This window comes from Agelaius tricolor, unplaced genomic scaffold, assembly GCF_023055355.1.
Source record: "Agelaius tricolor isolate 1412-34295 unplaced genomic scaffold, bAgeTri1.0.p SCAF_14, whole genome shotgun sequence".
NCBI lineage: Eukaryota > Metazoa > Chordata > Aves > Passeriformes > Icteridae > Agelaius > Agelaius tricolor.
The window spans coordinates 21,131,761-21,147,023 of record NW_027269274.1 but is presented as its reverse complement, the minus strand read 5'-3'; the positions used below and the strand labels follow the sequence as shown (position 1 = coordinate 21,147,023).

At 40.8% G+C, this 15,263-nt stretch overlaps 1 protein-coding gene across 5 annotated transcripts in view; it reads left to right on the top strand.

Annotated features, from left to right (window-relative positions):
* The window catches only part of FGD3 (FYVE, RhoGEF and PH domain containing 3), a 92,404-nt gene that overhangs the window by 66,534 nt on the left and 10,607 nt on the right, over positions 1-15,263 (top strand). For all 5 annotated transcript variants that reach the window (XR_011681242.1, XM_071440117.1, XM_071440121.1 and 2 more), the window contains exons 8-15: positions 1,482-1,620; positions 2,424-2,482; positions 4,052-4,198; positions 4,865-4,957; positions 6,842-6,921; positions 7,307-7,337; positions 7,812-7,913; positions 11,875-11,937. Coding sequence is in view for 4 of the 5 variants with exons in the window: in XM_071440117.1 (XP_071296218.1) it covers positions 1,482-1,620; positions 2,424-2,482; positions 4,052-4,198; positions 4,865-4,957; positions 6,842-6,921; positions 7,307-7,337; positions 7,812-7,913; positions 11,875-11,937 (714 nt within the window). In the remaining variant the exon portion in view is untranslated. The remainder of the gene's footprint in view (positions 1-1,481; positions 1,621-2,423; positions 2,483-4,051; positions 4,199-4,864; positions 4,958-6,841; positions 6,922-7,306; positions 7,338-7,811; positions 7,914-11,874; positions 11,938-15,263) is intronic.

Here is a 15,263-nt window from a genome sequence, read left to right as displayed (position 1 = left end):
AGATACTTGAAAGAACTTCCTTTCTCTGAGAAATACACAGTGAAATTAACATGGTTATAGAGAGGTTGTTTACATGAGAGCAGACCACATTAGTGGGCTGATGTAAAAATAATGCTGTGTAGAAGAGCTTGTGTGTGTCTGTGGTTAACATGCTGCTGTGGAGTCAGATTACATCACTAGCAGCAACTTCTTGTGGATTCTCATCTCTCCTCTTTTAAATGAAAATATTCTTTTGCTTCGCAGGATCCTATGAAAACAAGTACACTGCAATACTCAGTGCCATTGTATGCAGAGCACATTGGGCCTTATTGGATGATGTTTTGTGTAACCAGACTCAAATCTCCTCCCCTTCTTGGCCAAGTGCAAAAGAAGCAGAATTTGAGAGAGCTCTGCCTTTCAAAGCTGATGTGTGAGCAGTGTGCCTACTGCTCATACAGTAAGCTCTGGCAAGCAATACATTCCTGGGGTCATTGTGATTTCATGAAGTTGGGAGAACAATGCTGCACAGGGCCATGGATGGGAAAAGTTTTTCTGAGCCTTCTGAAAGAAGATAGTTGCATATCGGCAGAAAATGCCAGACATGGGATGAAGATTCACATAAAAGCTGCCAGCTCTGATATCTGCTCTCAGGCTCTCCAGCTCTGGAGAGGCTGGATCACAGGCCAGCGATTGAGGTTGAACAAGGCCAAGTGCCAGGTCCTGTCCTTGGGTCACAACACCCCCTGCAGCTCCAGGCTGAGCCAGAGGGCCTGGAAAGAGCCAGCAGGAAAGGCCCTGGGGGTGCTGGTGGCAGTGGCTGAACAGGAGCCCAGGCGGGTAAGAAGGACCAGGGCACCTTGGGCTGCTCAGCACTGGTGTGGCAGCAGGGCCAGGGCAATGCCCATCCCCTGTGCTGGACATGCTGGGGTCAGTTTTGAGCCCCGCACAACAAGAAAGAGCTTGAGGGGCTGGAATGTGTCCAGAGAAGGAAATGGAGCTGGGGAACGGGCTCAGCCTGGAGAAAAGGAGGCTTGGGAGGGACCTTCTCACTCTGCACAACTCCCTGACAGGAAGGGGCAGATGTGGGGTAGGCTGGGCTCTGCTTCCAGCAAACAAGAGACAGGACAAGAGGAAATGACCTCAAACTGTGCCAGGGGAAGGTTTAGGTTGGATATTAGGAAATATTTCTTGATGGAGAGGGTTGTCCAGCCCTGGCTCAGGCTGCCCGGGGCAGTGATGGAATCACTGTCCCTGGGGGGATTTAAAAGATATGCAGATGTGGCACTTGGGGACTTGATTAAGTTGGCCTTGGCAGTGTTAGGTTTATGTTTGGACTCGATCATCTCAGTCTTTTCCAACCTAATGAGCCTGTCGACCTATGATGGCTTGAGAAGCTCCTGTACACTCTTCTGGCTGTATGTGAATGGTCATTTTTCATTCTGTTATATACCAAAGGCAGAAAAAAATCAAACCCTCCTGTTCTTGTTTTCTCTCCATTACAGAAACAGGAGGTGTGTGGAAACCTGACTTTGCAGCATCATATGCTTGAACCAGTGCAAAGGATTCCTCGTTATGAGCTTCTCCTGAAGGACTATTTAAAGAAACTTCCAGAAGAATCTCCAGACAGGAAAGATGCTGAAAGTACATGTAAACGCCTCTCTGTCTAAAAGCACAATGAAATCCTGGGGAGTTTTTCTTTGTGTGTTCAGATACTTACAGCCAGGACTATGGTAGAAATGGAGATTTGAATTAATTAAATTATTACCAAACAAAGGGATTTTGAATGCTTTTGGAGTTGAGAAGAAAAGGGTTGGAATACCTGCTCTAGGAATGAAAGCAGCTTTGGCAAACAAACAGTGACAATATGTTGAAGTTTGCTGTAGTAGAACATCTAAATTTTTGTTTACTCCATTGTGTGGCTAAGGACAAAGACAGGAAGACATCCTTGCAGTAGCCAGAGGAAGAAAGGAAGAATGGTTTTAAATTTGTATTGAATTTAAATGTGTATTTCTTGCCAAGAAAGCCAGATAGACTCTGTTTATATGGTGAAACAGGAGAAGTGGACTTCTCTTGATTACAAGGAGTTTTTGCTCTCAACCAAAAGAGTGTCCATATCACCATAAACAGGCATATCACCATAATCCCTGTTTTAGGAAAACAATCTTTAAAATATGCTTGGGAAGACTTAAGTGAAACTTGACTTTTAATAGGTGATTCCTAGAAAGTGAGGGTTCTTTGTCACTGTGTGCTTTGGCTCATCTAGATTTTTAGGAGAGAAAGATGAAACATAGATCAGTTGAACAGGCAGAACTGATTGTGTCTATAATTGCTTATGTATCATCAATTTTGAAGGACAAACTACTCAGAGAGGTGAACCTGTCCCCCAAGGTGCTATTAAAAGATATAATCTAGAGAATGCATAACTGTTGGTACCTTTATTGCAGAGTCACTGGAGCTGATATCGACAGCAGCAAACCATTCCAATGCAGCCATCCGGAAGATGGTGAGTAGCAATTCCAGAGGGGAATCGTGATCTGACTGAAACACTTGTCTAAACTGAAGGCCTCCCAGTGCAACAGGCTCAGCACGGTAACTGGAGAGGAATATCTACCTGTCACTCAGGCTTTAAACATGTGTTGGATGTCTGAGTCCTTTTTATTGTAAATGCAGTTTTCTGTGGCTTGTTTGGCTTAAATTCTATATCTCCCTCATTCTTAAGGACCCAATGAGTTGAAAAAGGAAGTCTTCATAAAACTTGTTATTTGCTTGTCCTTGAAAAGTGTTGAAAGTGTTCCAATTAGGCCTATTCACAAGGTGTCCTTGCAGATTTTCACACTGTTTTTTTAGTCCTACAGTTCTTCAACAGAAGAATGAAGGTTGCTTTGATTTGATTTTGGCCCATCTTAAGTGCACAGAATGTGCATTTTGCATGCATCAGTAGCTTCAGAAAGCTGTGTTTCAAAAGCTGGGCAGTCAGATGTGGAGATGTTGGACATTAGCACAGGTTTTACATATAGAAGAGGTAGTGCATTACCGTTAAAGTAAATGGGCTTTACAGCTGCAGATGTTATCCCTTTGGTGCACCCAGGTGTCTCAGGACATTTTGTATCAAACAGACCTGAAATGCTGTGTATCTGGCTTAGGTTCAAGGTTTATATTCACTTCCCTATCAGACCATTACTTCCTCTCTCGGCTGGTGGGGACACCATGAGACCATGTTTCCTGTGGCTGCTATGGGGAAGTAGCCAGCTGATGTCTGTGTATTTCCAGTATGTCTGAAAACATAGTTAGGAAACCATCTGTTTCTATTTGAGTCTGGCATGTTCTCTCGATAAGGATATATTTTGGTGGAAATTTTTCTGGATTTGGGCCTCTTAACTCCTGGGAGCTTTTTACAGTATCTCTGCAGATATCAGGAATATGAAACAACTCATTGGCTCATTGGTTTCTGTGTCGGTTGCTTTTTCTGTTAGTACACAAGAACCCGTTGGAAAAGGCTGTTATAATAATTTTGCTGCTTGAGGTCCAAGCCAGACTGAAAGGAAAGTGAATGCTGTAGCAAAATCCCCAAAAGTTAGTGGACGGTTGAATTAATTATTGGCTGCTTACTCTTGTTGTGGTGCAGTAAAAGAAATAAATCATGCTTCCATTATTTGGTAGCATACAGGTCCCCAGCTTGGCCAGTGATTTTATTGGACATTGCTTCTAAAGTTCCAAAGATTAATATTTGGACTTGATGATCTTAGAGATTTATTTCAACCTTTGTAATTCTATAATACATATTTAGTGTTGAATAGTAATAGTCTAAAAGTATCAAATAAATTTATCTCAAAGTGTCATTAAATGGTACAATCCAAGTATAACTAATCCAATATGACTAATCCAGAGTGGGGAATAGCACTGAAGAATGTGCAACGTGTTTTAATATAAATGCAAAGCTATAGTGGAAGTGAAAGACTGTTTTCTTTCAACTTACGTACATTTACCACAGAAATTAAAGAGTGGAAAATAGACCACATGGAATAATTTTTTTTTTTTTTTAATTTAAATTGCTGGGTGTTTGTACTGGCAGGAAAAGATGCACAAGCTTTTGGAAGTCTATGAGCGCCTGGGTGGTGAAGAGGATATTGTTAACCCAGCCAACGAGCTCATTAAAGAAGGACAAATTCAGAAACTTTCAGCAAAGAATGGCACAGCACAGGATAGGTATTTATTCCTGGTGAGTGTTTCAGCTGCTTTATTATTTTCAGGGCTGTGCTCAGGTTGGATGGGCCTTAGAGCACGCTGGTCTAGTGGAAGGGGTCCCTACTCATGGCAGGCAGTGGAAGGAGATAGACTTTAAGGTCCCTTCCAACCCAAACCATCCTTTGAATCTATGATTCTGTGGTATGTTTACATCTTCCTAAGCTTAAAGACAAAAAGCATTCACCAGCTGAGTCCAGCTACTCCTTCTGAGCAGCAGTTTTCTCTTGTAGATTTTGCTCAAGGATTTCCTTCTTTCTTTCATGCTGTGCCTTTACTGGCCCAAAGGGGTCTTTTCCATCTCCCTCCTCAGAGGCTGAGTTTTTGCAGAGTGCCACAGGAGGTGGTTTCCAGCCAAACCACCTCGCTGCAGGAGATGGCCAGCTCTCACTGGCACTGGGAGAAGAGCTCTCATGCTTTCAAGGAAGTCCAATTCAGAGGGAGGGCCAGAAGGGAGAAGTGACTGGCTGAGGTGTTTCTGTCTGCCCACTTCTTTCAGTAATGATCCATCAGTCTCACTTTCACCTTAAATCTCTTCTTGAGAGCTATCTCTTAGATTAAAACACACCAGAGCCCTAAACCTTCACAGTGCAGGCTGTGTCTAGCATGTAACTGCCTAAGTTAAACTCTTGCCTCATTGCAGTTTAACAGCATGGTGCTGTACTGTGTGCCAAAACTGAGGCTGATTGGCCAGAAGTTCAGTGTCCGAGAGAAGATGGACATTGCAGGACTGCAGGTTTGCATCTCTTCTTTTCTCTTTTTTAATGTTCTTGATAGCTTTGGATCCCTGCTGAATCTAAATACATAACATTGTATGAATGTAAAAATATAGTAGAATTCTAAAACCCAGCTTTGGATCACTTTGGATCAATGCAGTTTTTCCACAAGAAGAAAGACCTTAAGGTGCTGGAGTGTGTCCAGAGAAGCACAACAGAGCTGGGGAAGGGTCTGGAGCACAAGTCTGATGAGGGAGCTGGGGGGATTCTGGAGATAAGGAGCAAGACCTTCTCACTTTCTACAACTGCCTGAAAGATGGGTGTAGCCAGGTGAGGGTTGGCCTCTTCTAACGTGTGACAGGATGAGAGGAAGCGGCCTCAAGTTGCACCGGGGGAGGCTTAGGTTGGATATTAGGGAATATTTCTTCACTGAAATGGTTTTCCAGCCCTGGCACAGGTTGCCCAGGTGGAATCACCATCTCTGGAAGTGTTCAAAAAACACGTGGATGTGGCACTTGAGAACATGGTTTTGTGGTGAATGTGATGGTGCTGTTTTGATGGTTGGACTTGAGGATCTTAACGTTCTTTTCCAACGTTAGTGATTCTATGATTTTATCTCTTTTGGGGTTTTTTTGGTTGGTTGGTGTTATGAACCAGTTTAACACAGAAGACCAAAGGAAACTAAGCCTCTGTAAATAAAATGGATCGAACCCAGAAAGGTTCAAAATATATCCCAAAACTTGATTAAAACCAAATGAAGTTCAATGTTGATGCCAAAAAAAAGTGATATATTTTATTAATTAGTAAAAGAGGCAAAGAGAAAGAAAGAGAAAAGACAGAAATAGAAAAAGAGGTGTGCATGGGTGGGGAGAAAGGGAGAAGGTGACACCAGTTAGGTGGAAACATATCACACTTCCCAGGGTCCCAACAACATCTCATTGCTCCCCTCCATCTGCTGTTCTTGGTGGTGAGGGTCCCCCTGCCACCTGTTGCTGGAAAGTATGGAATCCAGTGGATTGATAAAGTGGCTTGGGTCAGGTGGGAACACCCACATGCCTCCCCTGAGTAGGGCACATTTGACACTGTCCTTTGCAACACTATGGATCTGTTGCATCATCTCTGGTGCAGGGTCTGGGGACCCGTTTGTAGGAGGGTGTTTGATGGACCATGACTCTGCTGTCCTTCATGTGGATGGGGTTTCTGCCAGGGTAAAGGAGCCCACAGCTGAGCTCCTCTGCACAGCAGAGGATGGGTGTTCACTGCTCGAATCAGAGGTTTTTTCATCACACACCCAAAACCTCTCCTCCCCCCACCCTTTGGTGTGAGGGTCTGTTCAAGCCTAGCAGCTGATAGCCCTGGGGCTGTGACTTCCACCCTGAAGGTGCTAAGCTTGATCTCTCTCTGAATGTATTCTTCTCCCCTAAATCACTTTATCTTATCTTCATCAATGAGCAGTGTAGGGCTCCGTTCAGGGTTTTGGTGGTTTTCTCTGCATCTTTTAGTTTTGCTATAACAAGCAAAAGTCTTTCATGAAGATGTTTAAGACATAAATTATAACATTTCAGTCTCTGACAGCTGGGCTTTTGAAATTTTTATAAGAATCATTCAAAAAGGGAGCATAGTAATGGTGACTGTGTGACATGTTTGGATTGAGAGCCTTACCTTGTCCCCTGGCTGGCACACCCCCCCCCACCTGCCATAGGAGTCTGATTGGTGATACAGACATGCAAGCTTTGTAGCAAGACAGGTAACTATGGAAACAGTCCCTTATTTTTTCTACTTCTATACTTTATTCCAAATGATCTTTTTGACTAAGCATTTCTAAGAATGACTGTATTTGTAAGTCATTAAAAATGTTGGAAAGACAAGTTCAATGAGTAAAAAAGCTGATGTGCTTTTTACAGGTCCAAGAAATTGCTAAGCAAAATGTAGCTCATACATTTTCCATAACAGGAAAAAAGAGATCATTGGAACTGCAAGCCAGGTATGATACTTGTTCTGTCTTTGAAGGTTTGTGAAATTTATCTACGGGCTGTGCTAGTGTGACAGAGCTTTAAATCATGAGGTGAGCAGCAGAGGTGGGTAACAGATATGTAAGAGAATGTTGGTCCTAAGTCAAAGTGTGTTGATTGCCTTTATTGAATGCAGTGTTTATAGTAGTGCTTGTAGGGTCCACTGTGTCAACAATCCAAGTATTTTTGGCATTTGGTAATAATTACTGTGAATAATTATCAATAATGTTTTTTAAATAGTGGGTAGCAAAGCTAAAAATCTAATGGATATAAAGCTGTGAAGCTGTGAATTGAATTTACTGAAAATATTTTAAATAGAACGATTATGTTTTCTCTATTTTTCTTTTGTTTTAACAGGACAGAAGAGGAGAAGAGGGAATGGATTCATGTTAGTACAAAGCACCAATGATAAGGAGGGCAATCACCATGCAGGCAGCATTTGAAATCATCGTTTTGGGGTTCTGGATTAATGTGGCTGTGCAGGGAAGCTGGGTGGGCCAGTGTGGTGGAGTTGCTCATGGAGAAGTGTGGAACTCAGTTAGGGTCCTGGTGCTGACCAGCTGGCCCCAGAAAGTATCTGGGGGCTCCAGCTGGGCTCCCCTTCCCTGCATTCCTCAAGCCCAGTATGAGAAGAGACTGAGGCATCAGACCTTGTATATTCTTCCAGTTTGACTTGTAGAAATACTGTCTGATGGCAGTCTTAGTTTTTAACTGAAACAATAATGGGTTTAACACCACCACTTAAGGTTTTTAAGTGTCCCTTTCATTTATACAAGTGTAAGGGTTTTTCACCAAGTGATCTTCCTATGAGAGAATTTTTTTTTTGTGATGCTTCTTATCTTTGCTGACATCTTTGTCTCAGGTCATTCAAGCCACAATAGAAAAGCACAAACAGAACAGTGAGACCTTCAGAGCTTTCAATAGCTCTTTTTCACAAGAGGAGGAGCATCCTCCTGATTCCTCAGTAAGTACCAGTGCTTCGTTCTCCTTTGCCAGAACAGTTTTACCAGCAGTTGAGACTTGCACAGCTAACTTTAAAATAGTGTAGTCTTGTTCTGGATTTTTATATGACATTACAGGGCAGTAATCTCCATTTCTCTGGCTTTCAAATGTGTATCAGTCACAGTTAGTCAGCCATGCAGATACAGAATAAATTACCCAGGACAATTCAATTGCCAGAGACCCATCAGGCATGTTTTCCAGGCTGGTGGCTTTTTTTAGCAGAACAGGTATAATTCCTCAGTGTTTTAAGTGCTTAGCAGTCTGGAATTTTATTTGTGTCCCTGAGAGATATTGTTCATTACTTTTCCCCATCTCATCAGAGATGCATTTTGGGATTATTTCTTTGATGTTATTTTATTATTATTTAAAATATTTTAAAGACTCGGAAGGAAAATTATGCATTTTAAAAGGATCTTGAAATACAGTTCTTCTAGATAGTAAATATATTTCAGAAAAACACTCTTCAACTAAATATGTAGTATAGTCTTGAAAGTTTATTGTTTCTCTACAGCCATAAGGTATCACTCTGTGTTTGCTAGGAATTTTGTTTTAGAAGTATTGACATCAGGACCATATCTCTCCATTCAACTTGAAAATGATGGTGATAACCTTAGCACAGGCATTTGCTACAAACTAAAGAGGAATGGGTCTTGAGAGAGCAAATATTTAGGAATATCATATGGTGCTGCCTATGACTTTTATGACATCTACCAAGATGGTAGATCTTGGAGCAGAGGGAGAGAAGGTCCATTGGTCTATCTACAGAGATTCAACTTTGGAAGCTTTTTATCTTCCCCATTCCCTGCCAACTAAATTGTTTGTTTGGGGTTCTTTTGTTTTGGTACCTAACCATTTTTGACATCTCTCCTTGGAGATTCAGGACTGATTTGGTGACTCAGATAAAAAATCTGGATTTTTTTATCTGCCTGGTTTTCCAGGAGCCTCAGGAGAGATGTTGGATATGCCTTTCATCCCCACATAATCAGATTGACAGTTTGAAGATCTCCTCAACACTCCATAGAGTCTAGAATACTGCTACTGATAGCTGCCAGCAATGAGTCATTTTCAGAATCTGGCGTAGTTTACTTATCCTGAACTATTCATCAGCTAAGAATACTTGGGGAAAAAATAGAAAATAGTCAATTCATGCCTATATTTTTCAGTTAACTTATGGCTGCATTCACAGCCAGGCTGCATTCAGAGCCCAAATAATAAGCAAACTAATAAACTCATTTCTTTCTATGTAATTAAAACACAGCGTCTGGTCAAGTTCATTATTATTATTTTGCTTTGTAAATTAAATTTGATTTTGCTTCTGTGTTCATGGTGTAGCCTCCCACTTATATTCTATTCTTCATAAAAGCCAAGCAGAGCAGGAGTCTGGTTTATCCCTGGCTGTGATATTAATGCAGTCTGTACTGTAATTTCTTTAATGCCAGAATACTAACCTGCATTTTTAGGAGATTATCTTCTCTAGATAATCAGCTTTGAAACTGATGTCACAGCTAAATGTGACAGAAATTACTGTCAGTTAAAACAGGCTGAAAATATTTCTCTAAGGAAAACTGGACAAATACTGAGAACATTCTAACTGCAATACACTGCACTAGGTAGCATCCACCAGACATATCATCTATGGAATACTGGGCAGCAACTTTAGAGGGAAAAGTGACCCTTGTTTTTCTCTCAAGAAATGGATATGCACTCATGGATTCCTGTCTGGATCTGTAACAGCTAATAGAAATTAACCTGTACAAAAAGAGTCAAATTGGTTTTTTCCCATGCTTGGCCATACATTTTCTCTGTTACGGTGCTTAGGACTGGTTGCAGTTCATGACTAATGCATGCAACTCTGACCATACTTTGTGGTAGCAGTAGTAATTTAAGAAGGGTTTTTAGAAAGCTTTAGGGTTCCTTTGTGGTTTAGTTCCTCCCTTTTCACCTGCAGCATTTCCAGGCTTTGTGAAAGGTGTTTTTAAAACCATCTAAAAATGTTCCCAAGGAGAAGGACCTCTTTCACCACTGCTTCATCTCAGAAGAGTTGGAGGCACCTGGTGTGGTGACGGACCCAATTTGTGCAGTCTTGGAAGGCTGGCAAGGAAAAGTGCTGCAGAGAGCTGAGCTCTGTGGAAGTGACATCTCTAGCATCTGAGATTGAGAATGCTTCTATTAGTTAAATCATGAATGTTAGATGCCGCTGTTTCTTTTCCCATAGATCTGAGTGGTTCTGACAAACATGTCAATAACTGTATTGTTACCAGCTCTGAGACAGTGTGAGTGGTAATGGTAATGTAAAAGGGAGAAGCCCTTTTGAAATATTTTCCTGGTAAGAGTAGAGGGTATTTGATTTTTAGCCCATTATTCCAAATAAACAAACAGACAAGGGGATCTGAATAGGCAACTGGAGTAATTTACTCTTTTCCCTAAATTTGCTGGGGGTTTTCTCAAGCTCTTCTTCAAATCCTGTTTTTCCTCCACATTTTTCTTTTTCCACGTCCCATCACAGCACACAGATGTCATTTTACTAGGCAGAGTAAAACACTGGGTTGATTAGGATTCCAGTGAAAAGAGCCCCCTTTGCAGAGGACTGAGGAACAGATGATGTGAACACCTCAGGGTTGCTGGGTTTTTGCAGAGGCAGAAATAGCTGGTTAGAGCTGAGTAGTGATGCTTCCCTTAATTCAATTGTATTCCCTTAGGAAGTGCTCTAGGGTGGGACAGCCCTGGTCCCAGAGGATGCATTTGCTCCTTTCCTTGTTCTAAAGAGTTGATTGATTGTATTAGAATATAAATAGACTCAATGAGGCATCAGAATGAATAGCTCTTCAATTTGGCCACTCAAACAGAGATTAAACCTTCTTGCTTTAAAATGAAATGAAGCCAGAGTGCCAAAATGTACTGGCCATTTGGATAATCTTGAAATAAGAGATGTTGTCTGATTGGCAAAGGAAGAATGACTTATGGGAATAACAGGAGAATTTATCATAAAGAATCTAATAGTTTGAAAACCTTGTGTAAACTAGCAAACTCCCTGTAAATTCATTTGCAGATTAGGTAGTTTTCCATTCTTTTTAGAATGTAGCCTGTGATTTTGATACTCAATGTACAAAGCTTATTTGCACTTTATATATATTGAATACTATTGAATGTATATATGTCTATATATATGGCATACATATAGATATATGAATATTATATATTAACTCTACAGGAATATATATATAGATATACAAACATCTATGTGTATTTAGTACATCTACATCTCCATAACTGTATAAATGGAGATGTCACTTCACATTTATTTAGGGATTGAAATGCATTATGAAGAAGAGAAACTTAACGGAGTGGTGTTTTAATAGAGTAAATTTTGTTCCTCTCAGAATCAAGTACCTTCACAGAGCTTTTGCTGGTCTGGCTGGCAGGCTCCAATAGAGAAGTGTCCTTCAAACGTTGGCACTGGCTTTCTGCAGCATGTAAGGAACAGGTTGCACCCAAAGGAAGGTTGGCACTTCAGTGCCATCTGTAAAATCATCCACATCACAGCCCACCCCATATTTGAGGATGGCTGAGCACATGTGCAACATGTGCACCTGGGGGTAGTGGAAGGTGTCCCTGCTCATGGCAGGGGGCTGGAACAAGATGAGCTGTAAGATCCCTTTCAACTCAGACCATTCTATGGTTCTGTGATCTGATTCTATAAATTAAAGTGTGCTCACAAGCAAAGAATTGAGGGCTGAAAGCAAACTCTTTTTCTTTTCTCTTCCCCTCACCACCCCCACCTTGTTTCCCTTCCCTTCCCTTCCCTTCCCTTCCCTTCCCTTCCCTTCCCTTCCCTTCCCTTCCCTTCCCTTCCCCTCTTCCCTATATATTTGAGGAAGAATGTCCATGTTGAAACTGTTCTGTGTCATTCTCTTTCTCCTCAGATAGCCAGCACCAGCTCAGTTGAATCAATGCCAGGAGCAGATGGTGGTGGTGCATTAGGAGGGGTGAGTAATTTGAAGCTAATACTTTAGTCAGAGCAGTGTTGGGAGGTGGGTTATGTTTATTTTATAGCAGGAAAAAATAATCATACTTCAATATAGGTTTTATAGAGTTTATATCCTGCTGTCTGTGGCCTCAGCTGTGCAGTTTCCTGGCTAAGTTATACCCACAGCTAGTTGCCATTTGCAGCATCAGGGAATTTGAATCCTGCTCAGATGTGTCACAAAAACCAGGAAATAAACTCTTCAACCAATTTGCTGGGTTAGAAAGTTGACATTACTTTATTAACAGTGCTGGATATGAGGAGGTTTCTCCTCAAAGCATGAATAGACTTCTTAAAGCAATATAACTCCTTCAGTAGTAGATACATGCTGCACACACATCAGAGTTGATTCCTTCAATTTGTAGCACTGGGTTTGGAGAGGGGGAGATTTGTATGGGCTTTTTTTGTTTGTTTGTTGTTTTGTGAGGATTTTTGGTGTTTTTTTGTTTGGTTGGTTGGTTTTGTGTGCATGTATTTAAATTGTGATAGGGAGCTATACTGATTGAAGGGAGAACGGCAAAAAGATACCAGGAAATCTATCTGATGAATGCTGTTGCATTGTATAACTCAGGATTTCATTCCAGAACCACATTTTGAGTAACACTTCTTCCACAGTATGCTTTCCATGTTTCTGCTAATGCAGAGGAAGAGATGATAGTACTTTTGTGTATCTCTGGCCTGTAAAACATTGCCTGCCACAAAAGCAAAATATATTTTCAAGATATTATTCGTTTTGCTCAGTAAAATGGCTATAACTGCTGCTGAATCAAACCAAGGGTTTGAGTCCTTAATAAGGTCTATTTTTTATTGTTCTTATCTCTCTCTTCTAGAATAAAAGATTTTCAGGAAATGCCTAGGGTTAGTTGAATTTACTCAAAATTAGCCTCAACAAGAACAACCAACCACCAGAAATACCCTTACCTGTAGAGACATGCTGTAGGATGTTTTGTATTAGCATGATGATTTTAGGAACTAAGGAGCCATTTAGCAGCACCTCCAGACCTCTGGCCAAGCTTGGAACCTTCTGGTAGAGTGCGCAGTGTCAATTCAAAGCTGTTAAACAAGCCAGCAACCTGACCTATTAAAAAACCCAAGTTATAAGGGTTTGTGATTAGTGTGCTCCTTGCTGGTTATTTTTTGTCTTCACTTAATATTTTCACTTAACAATTTTTACTTTATTTACGGTCAGTTTTGTGATTAGTGTTTTGTGCCTTGAGTTGCAGATGCTGTATTTAGTGAACTACTTAGAAAAAAATATGTTTTAAAGTATTAAAAAAACCCCAAGCCTACATAAAAATTTTGGTTGGTCTTAAGTATATACATTTTATTTGTAATTAAATAAAAAACTTGTATCTTTTTTAGTTGATTATAAATTGTTGTGTCAGTGATTTACATATGATAGCATATCTTGATATGTTAAGTAATTTTCCTTAAATCGTGTATTTAAAGAAAAATTTAATTCCTGACATAGAAAAAAAAATGGAGTTGATCAAAAAGACAAAAATACCCTAAATTTTGTAATATTGATTCTGGGCTCTAATTTTGCTAAAAATTAATAATATCAAGAGAATAATGAATAAAAATGTTAGTTGCAGCTTCAGAAAATATGAATTTTTAGTGCTGACATCCCTTTAGTACAGCTCAGTGAGAGCACAAGCAATACATTGTGTGGTCAACAGCTTCACGTGCAAACCACTTGGTGGTAGTGGTGGCCAGCACACTGGGAGCTCCTTCCTGTGCTTCCCCAGCCTGCCTGAGAGGCTTCTGGGATTTTCTTCAGCATTCACGTTCACGCTTGCATAACCAGACAATGAAGTCCTATTGCAGGAAGGATCATCTGCTTGTCTATTGCATCATGGTACCTCTTTGCTGAATTCTCTTGCTGCTCTGCACTGCTAGTGCAGGTTATGCTCAGACTTCTGTATGCAGGAGGAAATGTGAGACTGTGGAAAATGTCTTACACACAGTCTTGCCAATATAATTTTGGCATGTAGAGAAACAAACTAAAAGATACAAAGTACAAAATCTGCTATATAATTTAAAATTATTTTTCACTTACAGTTAGCATTTCCAGAAACACTTGCTGATTGCAACCCCATTGTGGGTTGCTCCAGGTAGTTAATTTATAAATGGAAAATACACCTCTAAGAGCATAATGAGAAGGAAAAGAATTGAAACTGCTCTGTAGCTCATGTGTCTGCTCATGTTAGAGTCTTGTCAGACTGTATTTATGAGTCACATGAACAACATTGGGGCTGAATTTCTACCTGCTAGCCCAGACAGAATGAAATACCTGGCACAGAGCAGCTGTGGCTGCCCCTGGATCCCTGGAAGTGTCCAAAGCGAGGTTGGACATTGGGGCTTGGAGCCACCTGGGCTAGTGGAAGGTGTCCCTGCCCAAGACAGGGTGGGACTGGATGGACTTTAAGGTCACTTCCACCCCAGACCATTCTGGGACTGCGTGATTCTCCGACTGTATAGCAAGTAATAAGTAATGGTAACAGCAGCCTTCTAAACCCCCTGCTTTTCTTGCTGCTCCTACCAGCTTTTTGGTGATTCTCCCCTGCATTTCAGAAGCAAATGGAGGCTGCATAGTTCACTAAGTTCAAGATGTCTGCTCACCTAAGAAGACCTGCCATAGGCCTTCATCTTGCAGTCACATGAGTTGTACCTCTTGCTGGGATATATGCTATTTTTCCACCAAAATTTTAAAATTCAAGGAAACTGTCAAGATTTAGAGAGTTAAATGCAGTAGAGTAAAAGCAAATTAGCAGTCAAAACAGCCTAGTCTGAAAGAAGTAGATCCTGGCTCTGAACAGATTTTATGTGTTTTTTCCAGTCAGACTTAGCAGCTTCAAAACAGAGTTGGGTATATTGAGAAAGGTGAGAAATATGGCAATTATTCAAGCTCATTATTATCAAGATGCTGAAGCGAGGGTGGCTCTGTGTTAGCGCCTCCTTTAAAAGGCATCAGCAGTAAATAAAGTAGCTTGTGTAATAAATGACACAGTTGCAAAGTGATTGTTAAATTTATCTAGGATGAACAATGTGAGTTATAATGTGTATCCTTGTTTGCTACAAAAGCCTCTTTGTTCAGACCATGTGTTATGAGTCTGTGATAAAGTCAACTGAGCCATCACTGGGTGGCACGAGGGCACTGCCAGTGCGGGAAGGTCTCATCTTTTTCACAGGAATGGAAAGGGATTTTTTTAAATTCTTTTTCAGTGTCAGTCGTTAAATAACATTTTGTTGAAAAAGTCTTTCTTTTATAATAGCTCTCTGGAATTT